The 17556-nt window shown below is 55.0% G+C and overlaps 1 protein-coding gene across 1 annotated transcript in view; it reads right to left on the bottom strand.

Annotated features, from left to right (window-relative positions):
* Positions 1–4360: 4360 nt before the first annotated feature.
* SMG9 (SMG9 nonsense mediated mRNA decay factor) overlaps positions 4361–17556 on the bottom strand; it is a 21324-nt gene continuing 8128 nt past the window's right edge. Inside the window, exons 2-10 of the mRNA XM_007943114.1 lie at positions 16831–16943; positions 13418–13529; positions 10908–11003; positions 10438–10523; positions 8373–8479; positions 6256–6363; positions 5933–6061; positions 5520–5664; positions 4361–4439 (exon numbers count right to left, since the gene is read on the bottom strand). Of these exons, the coding sequence (XP_007941305.1) occupies positions 4361–4439; positions 5520–5664; positions 5933–6061; positions 6256–6363; positions 8373–8479; positions 10438–10523; positions 10908–11003; positions 13418–13529; positions 16831–16943 (975 nt within the window). The remainder of the gene's footprint in view (positions 4440–5519; positions 5665–5932; positions 6062–6255; positions 6364–8372; positions 8480–10437; positions 10524–10907; positions 11004–13417; positions 13530–16830; positions 16944–17556) is intronic.

The following is a 17556-nucleotide window of genomic DNA, read 5'->3' as shown; positions in this document are numbered from 1 at the left end:
TTCAACTCGACCTCAATGGGTTGAGTTTGGCTTTTTGGTTGGTATTTGAAACATTGAAAGAACCAGTTGCCAGGGAGTAGACTCCAATTCACAGCCACTCACGTGTGTCAGAGGAGAACTATACTTCACAGGGCTTTCAGGGACTGGTTTCTTGGACGTAGATTGTTAGGCCTGCCTTCTGAAGTGCCTCTGGGTGGACCTGAACACTCAGCCTTTCAGTTTGCAGCTGAGTGCACTGTTGTTTACACCAGCCGGGGACTCCTTTGAAAAATTACAGCAGTGCATACGATGTGGCCTCTGACACCTGCCGATGGGCAGCTAGCTTTTCTCAAGGGCTCAACGCAGGTGGGGCACCATTTCCACAGCTTGTTGCATCAGCCCAGCACCCCTAGGAGGTTAAGTGCAATGATTACCTTATTTTGCAGAGAAGAAAATGGAAGTTTAGAGAAGTCTGGTAACCTGCCCAAGGGCACACGGGTGGCAGGCAGCCGCAGCCTGGCTCCACAGCTGATGTTGCTGTTGCCGCCGAGTGGGTGTTGACTCCTGGCAGCCCCACGCATACACAGCAGGACCGCTCCGTAAGGTCTCCAAGGCTGTGACCTTTCGGAAACAGATCGCCAGACCTATCTTCCGAGGTGGCTCTGGGTGGGTTGAAACAGCCGACTGTGGTTAGTAATCTGGCACTAAACCATTTATGCCACCCTCTCCCAGGACTCCTCCAGGGCTGACACTCAAAATGAATGCACTGTGCAAGTTTGTGACAATTGTTTGAGCCCAGGCAGCCGTCAGGACACCACAACCTTCTGAAACATGGAAACCCAAGTGGTATCCTCGTTTCCCACAGTGGGAAGTGGTTAAGTTTGTGTGTCAACTTGGCTGGGGCTGGTTGAGTGGCTGGGCAGCTGGATGGAGTATTCCCCACGATGAGACTGGCAATCAACTCTATGGTGGAATCTACTGGGAGCAGCTGAGTAACTGCCTTAAGGAATGTGGTCTGCTTCCTGTATATAAGGAGTTGTTGTTATGTGCCATGGAGTCAGCCCCGACTCATAGCGACTCCTCGTTGGGTTTCCGAGGCAGTATTTCTACCATAGTTGACTGCCCCATCTTCCTTCCAAGGAGTGGCTGGTGGGTTTGAACCGCCAGCCTTCTGGTTAGTAGTCAAGTGCCTTAGACGCTATGCTACCAGAGCTCACTATATAAGGAGAAGCCTTGGGGAATGATCTCTAGCTTACGGCGCGCTTGAACTCTGCATGTAGCTGAGTCATTGTTCAGCACCCTGCCATGCTCTGCCCAATCTTGGGACTTTTAATGGACTTGAATTAATGGCCTGCCGTGTGGTTTGCTCATATCAGGACTGTGCCCTTTTACTTGAGAGCTCTGGTGGCATAGTGCCTAAGGCATTTAACTGCTAACCAGAAGGCTGGTGGTTCAAACCGACCAGCCACTCCTCCGAAGGAAGATGGGGCAACCTACTTCTGCTTGTCAGCCTCAGCAGCCAGCAGCTGTCTGAGTGAAGAAAAGCCTCTAGCTCCAGTGGGCCGGGAGCAGGAAGCAGGGCTGAACCCCAAGGTCGAGGGGCTTTCACCCAGCCCCTAGAGCCTGGCACTTTGAACTCGGACTTAAAGCCTCCAAACTGTAAGAGAATAAACTCCCATTTGTTCAAACATCCCATTTGTGGTATATATTCTTGTCAGAGCGGCACCAGGGAACCAGAGCAGGTGGGGTGGGGTGGGAGGACTCCCAGGACTTCCTGCTCTCCATGTTTGAGTTGGGCCATATGACCGCCACCTGCTGGAGAAGATGGTGAAGAAACTGAAAAGCCACAGTGGCACACATTCCTGGTGGCCATGCCTGGTGTCTCATGGACCATTCTAAAGAAGGGGTCTCACTGCACCAGTACAACTGACTGGTGGCCACGGTGGCCTCTGGCACCAACCCAAGTCCTGTGCTGGACATAGAGGGTGTGTCATATGACCTGGACACACTCATGTGCTCCCTACAAGGCCACTGCCACAGCTTTAGCCTACACAGTGACACCCTTGGCAAGCTGAGCAGACAGGCAGCCCCTGGCCCTAATCCTGGTGACAGACAGTATAGGGCCCACAGACCAAGGTCAGAGAGGCGTTGCTGGGCCAGACCTCTGACCTCTCCCAGAGGCTGCTAAGTCTGTCCTGGGCACCTCTGCCACCACCCACCTGACGGCTCCATGAGGCCCGGACGTAGCAGCCGAGGATGCCCAGGATGTGCTGAGGCCAGCCCTCCTCCCCAAATCCAACCACAAGATCCCAGGTGAACCAGCTGGAGGTGGCAGGGAAGGGGTGAGAGGACAGTTTCTGTCCCTAGACTGAGTGGGGTTGAGGGATAGGAAGTTACTCAAGCTCTCAACTCTCCAGGGCTCAGCCACGTGCCATCTTGTGCATTTGTGGCCCTGGTCTCATGTCTACCTTCCCTGTTCTGGTGAACCCCCGCCAACCAGAGGACCCTGGGAAGCAGGAGAGGGGTTGGGATACGGGACGTGATTAGAGCAGACAACTAGCTAGAGAGGGCAGTTAGGGACCTCTGTGCCACCTAGGGAGGGGGCAAAGGCCTGAGCGTTTCTTCTTCTTGTTGCTGTTATTATTGTGACCTGACTCAGAGCCACCCCTCCTTGGGTTTCTGAAGCAGTATCACTACAGAAGTAGATTGCCCAACCTTCCTTCTGATGAGTGGCTGATGGGTTTGAACCGCCAGCCTTCTGGTTAGTAGTCAAGTGCCTTAGGCACTACGCCACCAGAGCATTTTCTTAAGAGGGTGTAAATGTCACAGCTCTCAGGACCTTGTGGGTCATCTTTATGTTGGGATCATGGAGGGACCAAGAGGAGGGGCCCCTAAGGCATCACAGTCGGGGGGTGGCAGTGAAGAAGCTGCCCCAGCTCTCCCACCCCCACCACAGCCCCTCTGGACAGGTGCACAACGCCCACTTCTGGCCAGATCTCTTCACTTCCCCCCACCATCTGCTGTTTCTTGAAAGGTCTAGGGATTTACATGCACACCAGGGCTGTATGGGTTACGCTGAGGGCAAAGGAAGGCCCCGGAGTGCCACTGGGAGTACTGGGTAGATGAGACACTCCGCTGGCTAGGAAACTGATGGATTTACTCATTGACAGCGTGGAAGCGGCACTGAGGGTCAGGGCTAACCCGAGGCAGAGGAAGTGAACACGCCAGTTTGGAGACACTGGGCAACAATGACCTGAGATGACGTACTGTGCTGAAGGTAGATCAGGGTCTACCCGAGGGGAGGTTGTCAATTTCAAGGAGTGCTGGATTAGGTGCTAACCCCACGCGACAGACCCAAAGTGCCCCGTTGGGTCTTCTAGGCTGTCGTCTAAAGGTGGCAGATCGCCAGGTCTCTCTCCCACGGAGCAGCTGGGTGGGACTGAACCATCCACCTTTTGGTTAGTGGCCAGCGCTGACCCACTGCGCCACCAGGGCAGGGGCTGTTCTTCACAGATCAAACAAGGTTGATAAGGGAGGACAGGCACCGCGTGTGCCAACCACAGGCACAGTCTACCAGGGAAGGCGTCTGGACAGGAGCAGCACCTGCGTCCACTGAAGGTGTTAGATCAGTGAAGGACGCATTCTGGCTATAACCACAAGGAGGCATCGTGGCTAGTGGCATTTAACCACCGCAGGCAGGCTTGGGGTGGGAACCAACAACTGAGTTTAACTGAGGCTGGGGGCCGTTTTCCTGTCTACATCACACAGCATGGAGGCTTGATGGCACGGCACCCGGGGAAGCATGACAGCCCTTTCTGGAGGCTCCAGGATCCATCTGCTCCTGACAAGCCCATGGCCCACAGTGGATGGTGTGCAGGGAGCTCATGCTCCAATGGGCGGCTGAGGACAACGTGCCCACAATGTGCCCCGTTCCCAGATGCACACTGGGCAGAGAAGAGTACGGGAGCAGGCGTGCACGACAGTATTTATTTGAATCACCAAATCTGTCCCAAGAAAGAGCCCTCCAGACCCGGCCTTACGCTGCATTCCTTGGAGACAACACAGAGGGACCGGTTGCTGCTGGCCCTGCAGAGGGGGTCAAGACAGAGCCGGGGCTTCCTGCTCGGCCACTCAGCCTCCTCCTGCTGCTGTCTCTCTGCGGGACTCAGGAGGGGCTGCCCGTCACAGGCTGGGCTGGGATCTCAAAGTCGCCACCTGAATGACCCTCCGCTGAGCACCTCACATCTCCGGCTGAGGAAGTCACAGTCCTCGTCCCCCAGACCCACTGCCACTCCCCATCTGCTGGAAGGAGGATGCCTCCGTTCCCTCGCGGTCTGCTGGGGACCCACAGGGGGTTTCTCTGCATATTCCTCCCTCAGCCTCAGGCCAGCAGGCGGCTGTACTCTGCCAGCGCAGAGGACTTCCTCACCCCATCCCAGATCCGGGCAGCGTAATGGAACCTGGGAGAGGAAGTCAGCAGTGAGGGCGGCCTGGTGAGGAAGCCCAGGCCAGCGTTGGAGCAGAGGCATGGGTCCGAGCCTCCCAGAGCCCGGTCCCCTCAGGGCCCTGAAGGGAGGTGGCCCTGGCTGCTCTCAGCTCGCCCAGGGTAAGCAAAGTGCCGGCCTTGGACTAAGACCTCAGTCCCCACCAAGTCTAGTCTAGAGCACCGCCCTCTCCCCTCCATGTCAGCCTTTGGGGGTGGGGCTCTTGTGAGGACGAGACACACCCAACAGCAGCTGCACCCCCCCCCCACAGACCAACGAAAGGAGCAGTCAGCTGACAGTCAGCTCGGCACCACCCCTGCCCGCCCACCCTGCGCTCCCCAGAGGCTCCCTGCCCTGTGTTTGCACCCCCTCTGGCCCTTCTGGCCACAGCGGGCTGCAGAGAGCCCCAGGGAAGCCAGGCCAGAGGACCAGCCCTTTCTCTTTCATAGGAATTTAGAAAGAAGATGAGGCACCCCGGGCCCCTCGGCTGAGGCCTCTGGACACAGGCAGTCACACACAGTAGGGGTGGGACAGGTGGTGCGGGGTGAGTGGAGGCTGGGTGGATGACACCAGCAGGCAGTGGGAGGAAAGGGTACGGAGGATGAGGGCGGGCACCAGGTAGGCCGGAGGCGCAGCACCAGGGCTCCTGCCGGCTCCGCATCCTGGGAGGCAACATGCTCTGCACCCAGGTCCTTGTAACAGCCCTTCGTCAGGCTTAGCTGGCCTGACTTGCTCTACTTCTAACAATCAGAGGACCCCTAATCACAGGGACTTCCCCACTTTGTGACCTTGGACAGGCTACTTTCTCTCTAAGCCTCAACTTCCCCATGAAACAATGACAAAACCTACCCCTCACTGACCAATCAGAAAGAGAAACTCAAAATGGTAGGGTGCCAGCCTGGAAGAGGTCCTCACCAGCTGGCAGCAGCCCAGGGAAGGAGACTGAATGTGGAGAGGGGCAGGGCCTTATCGAGGTCCCCCCATCTCTGGGAGCTCCCTTCTCTGTTGGCACCAGTGTGGGGCACTGGAACTGACCCCTTTAGGAAGAGCTCTTACCAGTTCTTCTCAGTGAGGATCGTGTGTGAAAGCTGTGGCCGGGCCATGGACAGCACCTGGCTACGGAGCTTGCTCACCAGGGACTGGAAGCTGGGGTGGCCGCGGTACCCAGGCAGCAGGGAGAAGAGGGGGCTGGAGCCAGGTCCTGGAAAGGTTCAGTGAGTGCTGAGTAAGGTGACGGCCTCAGAGTGAGTGCTCCTCCCCGGCAACCAGCCCCCATGGACCTCAGGGGGCATTGGAGGGACACCCTGGCCCAGCCCCCCCAATGCTTGCACCGCTCTGAAACAGGCCCCAAGAAAAGCTTCAAGTCTTGGGGACAGGTCCATGTCACCCCCAGACCAAGGTGGCGTCTCTGTCTCCCCAGATGACGGAAGGACCTGTCTGTGGCCCAGACCCCCAAGGGGTGACTGCACCTGCTCTCGGTGGGTTTTCACTCTCTGCTTCGCTGTCCATAAAAGGCACGAGGAACAAGTTGACTTCAGAGTCCAGGTAGTCAGGCGGGAGCCCCGGGAAGACGTTGCACTGTAACATGGACAGGGTACCTGGAGGAGAGACTGCATCAGCCTGTAGGTGCTGTGTGGGGGTGGGGGTGGTAGGTGGGCAGGGGTGGTGGGTGGGCTGGGGTCAGGAGGCCAGGCTGGGGGTCCGGGTTAGGGGCTAGGAGGCTGCTGGCCAGCGTGTGGTGGGCTTTGTAATGCAGGCGGGAGTGGGCTGAGGTGGCCCGGGGCGCCCTCACCCTTGTATCGCAGGTGGGAGTGAGCCATGAGCTGGTCGATCATCAGATGCATCTGCCGCAGCTTTCGGGGACAGAAGTCCTCACGGCGAGCTTTGTTCTGCAGAAAGACTGAGGGGGGCGGTGGGAGGGAGACGGGGCTCATGAGGTGGGCAGGGCTCAGTCTTGGGAACTCCCTCTCTCAGCCCAGGGACCTGCCCTTAGCCCTAAGTTGGGATCAGTGGGGAAACACTGCTGTAACTTCACTTAGCGCTGGGCCCTGTGTTGGGTGCTGCCGGGACAAACCCGGTTTCTGCCTCAGTCTGATGGAAGAGTGATGAGGAAGACAGCCTCACGAGCAGGGACATGACAGGAGGCGGCACATGGGGCTTAGCGAGGCCAGAGCCTGGGGTGAGGCAGGGGGTCCTAAGTGAACTAGAACTCTGCAAATGAGAAGTGTGAGAGCAGGTGCAACAGGACGTGGCAGGCAGAAGAACCACGTGTGCAAAGGCTACCGCAGGCATGGATGAACTTGGAGGACGTTATGCTGAGTGAAGTAAACCAGTCACAGAAGGCCCAATACTGCAGGAGTCCACTATTGTAAGAGTCAAGGAAAGTTTATACATGGAAGGACTTCGTTGGTTACCAGGGATGGGAGGGAAGGGGTGGGAAAATTTCCAGACAGCTTAGGGGGAAAAAAAAATGTATACACACACACGAAAACCAAAGATTATTAGTGGTTACCAGGAGTAGGAGAGAGAGAGAAAGGGGAAGCTTTTGTTTGTGGGGCATTGAGTTAACGCTAACGGTGGTGGAAGATTTTGGAAAAGGAGAGCAATCATGGTGGCCCAGCATGCAAAATGTCACCAATGTCCCTGAGCTGTAAATGGGGATCCCAGCTGTTATGAACGTCTTGTATATATTTTCACAATAAAAGTAAAAAAAAAAAAAAAAGGCTAGCGGAGGGAGACCAAGATGCACGGGGGGCACCACTCAGAGTCATGAAGCACTGGTTTCCTGAGCCCTGAGCCCGTGCTAGGAGATGCCAGCAACCCCAAAGGGTGTCAACCTCATTGTGGAGCCAGACACAGACTTGGGAGGCCACACTTTGGGGTCCAAGGCTGGGCTGAGAGAGAGGTAGCCTGTGGTGGTTATGTTTTCGTGTCAACTTGGCTGGGCCTGGTTGAGTGGCTGGGCAGCTGGTGGTAGTTATTCTCCATGATGAGACTGGCAATCAACTCCACGGTGGAATCTACTATGAGCAGCTGAGTTGCTGCCTTAGGGATGTGGTCTGCTTCCTGGATATAAGGAGAAGCCTTGGGAATGGTCTCTAGCCTGTGGCACGCTTGGACCCTGCATGTAGCCATGTCGTTGCTCAGCAGCCTACTATGCTCTGCCGACCTTGGGACTTACAATGGACTTAAGTTAATGGCCTGCCGTATGGTTTGGTAACATCGGGACTGTGCCTTTTTCCTTGTCAACCTTGGGCTTCTCAGCCTCAGCAGCCAGCAGCCGTCTGAGTGAAGAAATGCCTCTAGCTCCAGTGGGCCGGGAGCAGGAGGCAGAGCTGGACCCCAAGGCTGAGGGTCTTTCACCCAGCCCCTAGAGCCTGGCACTCTGAACTTGGACTTAAAGTCTCCAAATTGTAAGAATAAACTCCTGTTTGTTAAGGCCATCCCATTTGTGGTATATTCTTGTCAGAGCAGCACTAGGGAACCAGAACAGAGCCTGAGAGGAAGTAGCAGCTAATCTTTTTTGACCTCCTTCCTCGCAACTCTCAAAAGAGGACTCCTTGCATGGAGGGGAGGACATAAGAAGAGGTAACTAAGGGGAGGAAGTGGGAAGAGAGCTGTTGCATTGTGGGAAATGCAGTCAATGTCATGAGACAAAGCGTATGTGAGCTGCTGTATGGCAAATTAATTTGCTCTGTAAACCTTCATCCAAATCACAATAAAAATAAAATAAAGGATTAATTTGTTCTGTAAACCTTCACCCAAATCACAATTAAAAAAAAAAAAAAAAAAGGATTCCTACCAGCCCCCACCCCTTTCCCGCCCCATCTCCCCGTGCTCCTGGCTTCTCACTCCCCCCCCCTTCCTTCTGCCTCCCGCTGCCCCGCCAGCCCCCAGAAAGCCTCTCACCCAGGTGGGGGTAGTACTCGGTGCCTTCGTCAGAGCCTGATGAACTGCTGCACTCGTGGCTGGGGGATGGGGTGGAGGGCTTCACCATCTCTGCTGTCTGGAGGAACCTTTGGAGTTTGGGGTGAGAGCTCGTCACTCCTGCCTGGTCAGGCACCCAGTATCCCACTGCCCAGGAGGGGGCTTTCTTTGAGGATATAATGTAAGGTACAGCCACCTGTGCTCAATATTGCTCACAACTTGTGGGTATCCAGAGACCCCTCTCAGACGTCAATCATGTCAACTGCATGAATTTTTTGAGTTCACATTATTTTAAAATATCAATAAACGAAAACCAAACCCACTGCTGTCAAGTCGACTCTGACTCACACAGGCCCTAAGGCACAGGAAGAACTGCTACACAGGGTTTCCAAGGCTTCATCTTTAGGGAAGCAGACTTCCTCATCTTTCCCCCACAGAATGGCTCATAGGTTTGAACAGCGACCTTTCAGTGGGCAGGTGAACTCTTAAACCACTGTGCCATCAGGGTGTCTTAAAATAGTAATGGGTTTTTGAAATACATATGAGTCAATAAACTTGTCATTTAAAGGAAGGAATAAGGAGATGTGATAAAGCTGGGGCCGTTCTCCTCACACAGACACACTAAAACCCAGGCCAGTCGTCCCCAATATAGAGGGGCTGCCAACTCTGAGCAGCCCGTCCGTCGACTCTGGCTACCACAGGCTCTGCCCTGTGCCGGCTCCTGAACCGATCGCCCCTAAGAGCGTCACCTTCTCCGTGGCAGTATCCCATACCCCCCACACCCAGACCGGAGCCCAGAACAGTGTCCTCACAATCATGGTCCAAATGCTTGTCAAGTGACCGAATCCCAGCAGCCGAGGGCGGTGGGAGGGGAGTTTCAGAATTAAGTCCTCAGATCCTGCCACAACCACGGGCCACCCCAGCAAGGCCTCCCAGCTCCAGTCAGACCCACAGCTCGCCCCACCCCAGGGTCACTAATGAACCTAGCGAGCGCCCATCTGTCAGTGCTCACTGTGACCCAGATGCTACGCCGAATATTTTCAAGTCCTTGACTCACTGAACCTGGCCACAGCAGTTTCCCTGAGGAACTGAGAAGCGGGAGACCATGTACCCAGTAAGGCTGAATTCAGACCCAGGGCTCTGGAGCCATGTGCGCCCTCCATCCTGGCTCTTCCTCCCTGGAGCGCCTGTTCTTTCCTTCCGCCCGGGCCCTGGGCCCAAAGCTTCTGGCCTCCCCCACAGCTGCCTCCTGGGGCCCGAGGCCAGGGGAACCCCTGTGGCCCCAGGTCCTGAGCCAATCCCAGGGAGGGGGGCCTTTGCAGCTTCTGGCTGCCTCCGGCAGAACTCCTGCCAGGCCCAGACTCCCTGCCAGAGGACCAAGGGGACGGCACACATGCCTAGAGCAGACAGTCAAGACTCCAAGGACCACAGCAGCCAGCTCCCCTTACTATTCATTCAGCAAGTTTGTAGCAAGGATCTACTCCGTCCCAGGCACTGTGTGAGGCTCTGGGGACCCTGCCCTCCTGAGGCTTACATTCGAGTGGGGACAGGCCACAAACAGATCCTGTGGCGGGGGCGGTGACAAGGCAATGAAGGAAAGTACAGCGGAGTAAGGCAGGGAGAGTGAGGGGCAATATGTAAGATGGGCAGAGGTCGGAGGTGGCCCGAAGGACACGAGGCAGGGCATCTGAGAGGTGTGCAGAGGCCCTGGGTTGAGGCAGAAGCCCACACGAGGCCAGGGCCGGCTGCAGGGAGGGAGGGAGGGAGAAGTAGGAGACGAGGTCAGAGAGGTGACCAGGAGCTGATCCGAGCACCATGGAAGCCTTGCCCGGAAGGTCCCTGGATTGTATTCTGAACAAGGTGCGGGCAGCAGAGGGTTGTGAGCCTGTGGGTGGGTGGGTGGCACAGGGGCCCCTCCGCGTTATATTTTAAAAGGGCCCCTCTGGCTGCTGTGTGGGACTTGTGAGACCTTGGGCCAGTGGCACTGAGTCCCTAGGGCTCCATCTCCTATCTTTTCTTGCCAGCCAACCCTGCAGTCGCACCTCACCTGTACAGACTGAGGTCGGTGAACCAGTCCTGGACAACGATTACCACGTGGCACACGGTGAAGAGGAAGGCAGCGATCTGTAGGGACTGAGGGTGGGCGGCAGTGACACAGAGTTAGGGCCCCCTCTGCCCAGAACTGGGGACCCTGATTCCAGGACTTAGCTCGGGGTAGCAAGACAAGGGCCACAGAGCCTCCGAGCACCCACTGGGTACCCAGTACTGTGCCAGCACTTTCTATACAGACCACCCAAAATCCCACAAGGGAGGAACCACCGCTCCATTTCATACAGGTGGCGCTGAGGCCTAGGGTTGGAGCCAGCCTGAGGGCCAGAGCCAGGAGCTGAGCCCGCTGAGCCTCTGTGCCATGCTCACCTACCGCCCCTGGGGTACCCTGGCTGTGGGCAGCAGAAAACAGAATCACCCCATCTGATGCACCATCACAGACCTCCGGGTGCTGGGGGCAGATCTCACCTGCATCTCAACGTAGGTGTGAGGAAGGTTGTACTCTGGGGGCAGTTTGCGGTCGTTGTTGATGAGATGGTCCAAGATGGAGGGGCTCAGGATGGGCTGTGCAAGCAAAGGAGAGGGTGTCAGGGAAGGGGCTGGGGTATGGGACCCAAGGGGTCACGGCTACCCAAGTTCCGCACATTGAAGGCAAGTACGTTGGCACTGTCAGGACAAAGTGAGGCCAGAAACACCCACAGGCAGCTTTGAGTCAGTACAGTGCCAGCCAGCAAGACTCAGTGAGGGTCCTGGTACCTTCCCCAGTTCCCCCATACTGTCAGCGCTGCTCTCAGGTGCCTCCAGCCCCAAGAGGTGAAACCTGTTCATTCACGCTCATTCCTTAACTCTTATGTGAATGAATCATGCTTCTCAGACCCTCTGTGTATGAGTTGTTCAAAATTCTTTGCTTTAAAAACTTTGCTAAGGTAAGTACTTACGTCAAAAAAACAAGGGTTAGTATGACAATTGGTGAGGTTTTAAAAATCAGACCAGTGGGTGGAAGAGAACTGGTAGCGAGGTCACTGAACTTTTCTTAAGGAACCCTGACTTTAAACATTGTGAGAACGGATTAGCTTGGGAGTCTGCTGACTTCCTCCTGCCAGAGACTTCTAGAAGCCACCTTCCTGATGGCTCCCTTTCCTCAATCCCCGACCCAGGGCAGGGTTCTGTTCTATTCTGCTTTGTTAACTTTCATTCTCCCCTCCACGGGCCCTGACCCAGCTCGATCTGGTTCCAGGTCCGGTAGCCCCTGCACACGGACTGACACACGGCTCTCAGACCCCATCTGCAGAATGTTTTTCACTCTTGTGTCCTCAGCACCACAGTGAGCAGAATCCCTGACCCACCACCAGTTACTGAGTGCTGACTGTGGACCAGGCTCCCTGCCGGAGGCACTCTAGGCGGGTAGGGAGAGGGAGCCCTCCACAGAAGTTACATGCTGATGGATGGGGCATGCGGGCGACAGTGGGGAGGGCTGCCAAGGGTAGTGTCTTCAGTGGAGAAGGCATTAAACACGTTGCCATCAAGTTGACTCCACTCACAGCAACCCTACAAGGCAGAGGCACCTGCCCCACAGGTTTCCAACACTGTAATCCTTATAGGAGCAGACGGCCTGGACTTCCTCTCAGAGCAGTGGATGGGTTTGAACTACCAACACTACAGTCAGCAGCTGCACGCTTAAGGTCGCACCACCAAAAAAACAGACCAGAACTCACTGCCACTGAGTTGATCCTGACCCATGATGACCCCCATCGGGTTTCCAAGGCTGTAAATCTTTACGAAAGTAGTTCGCCCCATCTTCCTTCTGCAAAGTGGCTGGCGGGTCTGACCCTTCTGATTAGCACCCAGATAGATGCCTTCTCGACTATGCCACCAGAGTTCCTTAACATGGCCCAAGAAGGACCCCTTAGAACTCGCTGCTGTAAGTAGATTCCACTCACGTCAGCCTCGCAGGACACAGCAGGACTGCCCTTCAGCATTCCCAAGGCTGCCGTCTTTAAGGAAGCACGTCACCAGCTCTTTCCTCCTGCTAGTGGGTTCAAAAGCCAACCTTCCGGTTAGCAGCCAAGCGTTTATGTGCACCACCAGCGCTCCTTGGAGATGTCATCATACGGGCAAAAAAGCAAGGAGAGTGGGCATGTTCTAATTGTGGTACTAACAGCTGACAGGATTCAGTACCTATCACATGTTGAAAGGACTTTCCTTGTGTTAATTCATCAGCTCACAAAAACCCTATGAGGTGGGTGATATTGTTTCTCCCATTTCACAGAAAACTGAGGAATGGAAATGTTAAATAACTTGGCCAAGGTCACAAGGCTGATAGGTGGACCCAGGTCAAGGGAACAGGACGTGGAAAGGCAGAGAGGGGAAGCCATGATAAGTATTCACGGGCCTGGTGAACACCCTGCAGAGGGTGCAGCTAGGAGAGCCTAAAGGAGTCAAGGCCTCACACCCTTTGAACGTCAGGATGAGAAACACAGACTGCCTGAGAGCAAAGGGGAAGCTGAGCAAAGCTGCCAGTCAACGCACGGCCAGTCGGCCAGAACAGCAGTGACGAGCCTGTGTGCTGAGCACGCGCCCGCTCCCGGGCTGAGGCGCTGCCTGATCACTTCACTGATTCCACACAACCACCCGGGGAGGCTGAGCACAACGATCACCCCCGTCCACAGATGAAGAAACTGAGGACACAAAGCCAGCCAGCCAGAGAGCTAAAGGCAGGGTCTGAAAACAAGACAGCCTAGCTCTAGGGCCCAGACAACTGACCTCTATGCCAGAAGACACTAAGCTACTGTGTAGAAGCTGGACGGGTGGGAGAGAAAACCTGACAAGAAGAGACTGAAGGCCAAGGAAGGATGCAAGATAGCTCCCCAGTCGTCTGTGGCTTGGCTGCAGCCACGGGAGCCCCAAGCAGGGTTCTATAGCCTTCGGGGTGGGGCTGGCTGTGCTGTATGGCGGGGCAGGCAGGGCAGGGCCGGCACCTGCGTGTCCAGGAATACAATCCGCTCCTGCGTAATGAAGAAGTCGATGCCGCTGGTCTGGTTGCCCCCTCGTTCCTTCATTTCAGCACTCTGGGCCCGGAACACATATGCCCTGTGGAGAAGAGGAAGTGGGGGTTCGTAAGAGGTCTGGTTCGAGGGCTCACATACCTCCAGAGGGTGACTCTGCCAAACAGCCCTGCCCGCCCACAAAGCCTGCTATCCAGGGCCCTGCTGTCTCAGGCAGCATGGTTTGTACCCTATGACTTCACCCATTCATAAGCAGATTAGTAAGTTCACTTAATAAAGTCAGCAGACAAAGGTGTTTATGAGCACGGATTCGGCCAGGCTGCTGGGATTCAGACTCCCACTCTGCCTCTTCCTGGGTGTGAGCTCTGGGCAAGCGCCTTAACCTCTTTCTGCTCAGCTTCCTCATCTCTCAAACGAGGACAACACTTCCAAGGCGCCTAGGGTTACTGTGAGGTAAATACATGCAAGGCCCTTAGAGCAGAGCCTGACAGACTGTGACGTATCGTCAGTTATTCATTACCAAGAAGACCCACTCTGTGCCAGGCTCTGGGGACCTAGTACTGGCTACCCCCCGCAATCACAGGTAGTCTGGTGTCTCAGTTCCCAGCTCTTCTCCACCAAATAGCTTCCCCATTTCTACCTGTGGTGGGTGCTGGGGACATAAGCGCAAAGCAGGCCAAGCTGGGCCTTGTGAGCTCAACTTGGGACAAGTGGATTTTTCACCTAACAATTTGGACAGATTTGATTTTACTCCCTCAACCTGTAAAATCAGGATGAAAGGGCCTATACCTCTCAAAGGGAATTTCCCACTATTCTGAGATGCTTTGGGTATGTCTGACACACAGCAGGCATCCTTCACTTAAGCATGGAGGTACTGGGGGCCTCCTGGGTGCCAGATACCAAGGATATGTCCGTAAACTTGACCAAGTCTCTGCTTCCACGGAGCTTCGGGTGGAGCTGACAAATGCACGTCAATCGCTGACTGTGGGTGTTTGAAGGAGGGGCAAGTAGTGCAGCTGAGCGGGGAGGCCTTTAGGTGGGCTGCCCTAAAGCGGGGAATAGCGATGCCCAGGGTAAAGACAGAGTTAATCAGGCAAGGGGTGTGTGTGTGTGTGGATGGGAGGGAAGGAAGAACATGACAGGCAGGGGGTAGGGTGGCCTGTGCAAGGAAAGACCAGCATGTTCAGAGTCGTGTGACAGAGGTAGACAGGGAGCAAGAAGGGGCTGTGCAAGCCCTGGGGGCATGGAAAGAGGCTGGGCTTTGGCCTATGAGCCTAGAGAAGCCACTGAAGAGATTCAAGGCGAGTGATCGGATTGGATTTTGGTTTTAAAAAGGTCTCCCCTGCTAGAGGGAATGCTGGAAAAACAAAAAAAATGCACTGACCCATGTCACTTTAATTTTGTGTATTTCACTGCACATAAATTTTATTTCAATAGAATGTATGGGAAAAAAAAAAAAAAGTTCTCCCCTGCTGCAATGTGCGAGCTGCTACAGGGCGGAAAGAGTGGCTAACGGCCTACAGGCGCAGTAGCACCAGGCCTCTCCGACCTCCAGCTACTCAGCCTCCAAGTTATTCTAGGCAAGCGCCTGCCTCAGGGGTTCTGAGCCTGCCAATCCCTCTGACCGGCTTACCTCCTTCAAGTCTGCTTTTTCCCGAACATCCCCCTTAGCAAGGCCTTCCCTGACCATCCTACCGAAAACTGTAGCCCAGTCGCAAGATTGCCTCCCTTGAGTTGTATCTTCCTTTATTTTGTATTTCCTAATGTGCTACACGTATTTATTTCTTTTCTTTACTGTCTCCCCCATTAAAATGTAATCCCCATAAGGACAAAGATTTGTTTCGGTTTTATTGTATCCCCAGCACCTAGCAGGCACTCAGGAAGTATTAGCTGAATGACCTGAAGCAGGGAGACCAGTTAGGAGGCTCAAGGCGTGGCATCCTCCTTGGAGATGCTAGTGACTTGGACCAGGGAGGTGGGCGCAAAGGAGGAAGTGAGAGGCAGATGAAATGATAAATTAAGGGGTGAAACCGATAGGACTTGATGACAAGTCTGGCATTAAAGGCCACCACATGAGAGGCTGACATGGCTCAGAAAGACAAGCTAGCCAATAGCATGTTCTCCATCTCGAGACTCTGAACTTAGAGTCTGAGGGAAATTTTGCCCATCGTGGGTGGAAGGCAAGATGAACAGAACCAATGCCGTCGCCAAGTGGAGTGGAGCTGAGCTAAAGCCACAAGCAAGCAGAGGAGAACAGAGACCGACCTAGCAAAGAGGCAGACAGCCCGCCATAGGTGGGGGAACCTCGCAGCCCAGTCCTAGTGGATGCACAGTCTCCTAAGAGTGGTTCTTAACCTTTTCCAGGTTTCCAGCAGCCCCCTCTGATATCTGGTGAAAACCACTGAAGAAAAAGCCCAACTGCACACGTAGGCAAAATTCTGTACTGTTGGGGGTTCATGGTGCCCCGAAGCCCATGCATGGAACACAAGGTAAGGTCCCCTACCTTATAGAAGAGCTAAAGCCCAATTGTTTGGAGATTACTCACATAAACCTCTGTTCCTCGCAACCCCAGGGACTCCTACCCCTTCTCATTTTGATTCTTCCTTAAGGAGACTGCTTCTCTCTCCTACTCCCCAACCCCTGCCTTTTTCCCTCCTTGTCCCCAGTTTTGGGTCCTATCTTTTAAGCTCTGTTGTCCTCAAAACTCTTTCCTCACAGTGACTTCCACCCTTTGCTTTCACAATCACACATCTTCACTTAAGAATGATGTTCAGGCCAGGGAATCCTCCTGAACGATCCTGACCCTGGCCCAGAAAGGTAAAGCCATTCTCCCGCAGTGGCCCAGCAAGGGCTGGTCTGGAGCCGGGCTGATCTGGAACCCAGCTGCCTGCATCCAGCGCCTTCCCCATTCTACCCCCGGCCACACCAGCCACCACCCTTTAAGCCTTTGCTTTGTGTCAGGCGCTCATTAACTTCTTGCCCACCCTACCACATTCTCCCACAACCCACTGTTAGGTGAGGAACTGGGATACTGGGAGGTTAAGTGAGCTGTCCATGGACAACCAGCTGGTGAATGGCGGGGCTGAGACGGAGGTGGGCCTCGATTCAAAGCCTTAGTGACTAGATCATCCTGCTTCCTGGCTGCCTCCATGCCGTTCCCTGAGTAAGGCAGGAAGGGAGGGAGGAAGAACAGGATAGGAGCTCCACAGCTTTGGGTCCCATCCACAATCACCCTCATCTGACAAAGACACTGAGGCCCAGGGAGAGGAAACAAGTTCCCAACATCCCTCAGTGAGACTGCTGCAACCCCCAGGCCCACCTCCCCCTGCCCAGGTGGGATGATGCCTCCCTCTTGGCCTTCCACACCCATCTGATGCGCCCCTCACCTCTGGTCCTCCTCTGGAGTGTTGGCTGACAACAACGACATGACCATGGACTTGCCCGTCCCCTGGAGGCCCAGGACACCAACCACCAACACATCAGTCTGATCCAACAGGTACTGTGGGAAGATGTGGGGATGTGACTCTCATATATACGTCAATGGCTGGGGCTGGAGGGAGACGGGGGACCCCAGAGATCTTCCTGGCTTCCCCGCCTGAAAAACAACTTCTACAACCCAAGTCCCCTGAACTAGGCAAAGAGCCCGTGTGTATGTGGTCGTGACAGGGGTGTGTGGATCATTCTTGGGATGGAGAACTGCATCTGTGAGGGTGAAGTGGGGAAGAGCTTGGTGTGGTCAAAAAGCTGAAAGGACTCCGGTGTGGAGTCTGAGAAAGAAAAGCCTGGCCTTGGGAAGAGAAGGTGAGGGCCAACAGTGGAAGGACAGGTCAGAGAAGAAGGGCCAGTGACTGAGGGCCAGTCCGGGAGGCCCCTTGCTTCAGGAAGCTGGGGAAACACGGGGAAGCATGAGAAAGGGAGTGGAGTGCTGCAAGTGGAGCAGTATGTCCCGCCTCCAGTCTGGGATTTGGAGCTCTTCTGCAAATTCCTGACTTTATCTCTGGGCCACCAGCTCTGCCAACTTTCACCACCAGGGGGCGAACAAGACTCTGCTCCAGGAAGACACAGCTAAGTCTACAACTGTGGCTGCCCCCTTAGAATCAAAAGGAGGGTTT

This window comes from Orycteropus afer, unplaced genomic scaffold (assembly GCF_000298275.1).
Source record: "Orycteropus afer afer isolate SDZICR_OR568_19922 unplaced genomic scaffold, OryAfe1.0 scaffold00099, whole genome shotgun sequence".
In the NCBI taxonomy this organism is placed as follows: Eukaryota; Metazoa; Chordata; class Mammalia; order Tubulidentata; family Orycteropodidae; genus Orycteropus; species Orycteropus afer.
Note: the sequence above shows the minus strand (reverse complement) of the source record. Positions and strands in the feature narration are given on the sequence as shown.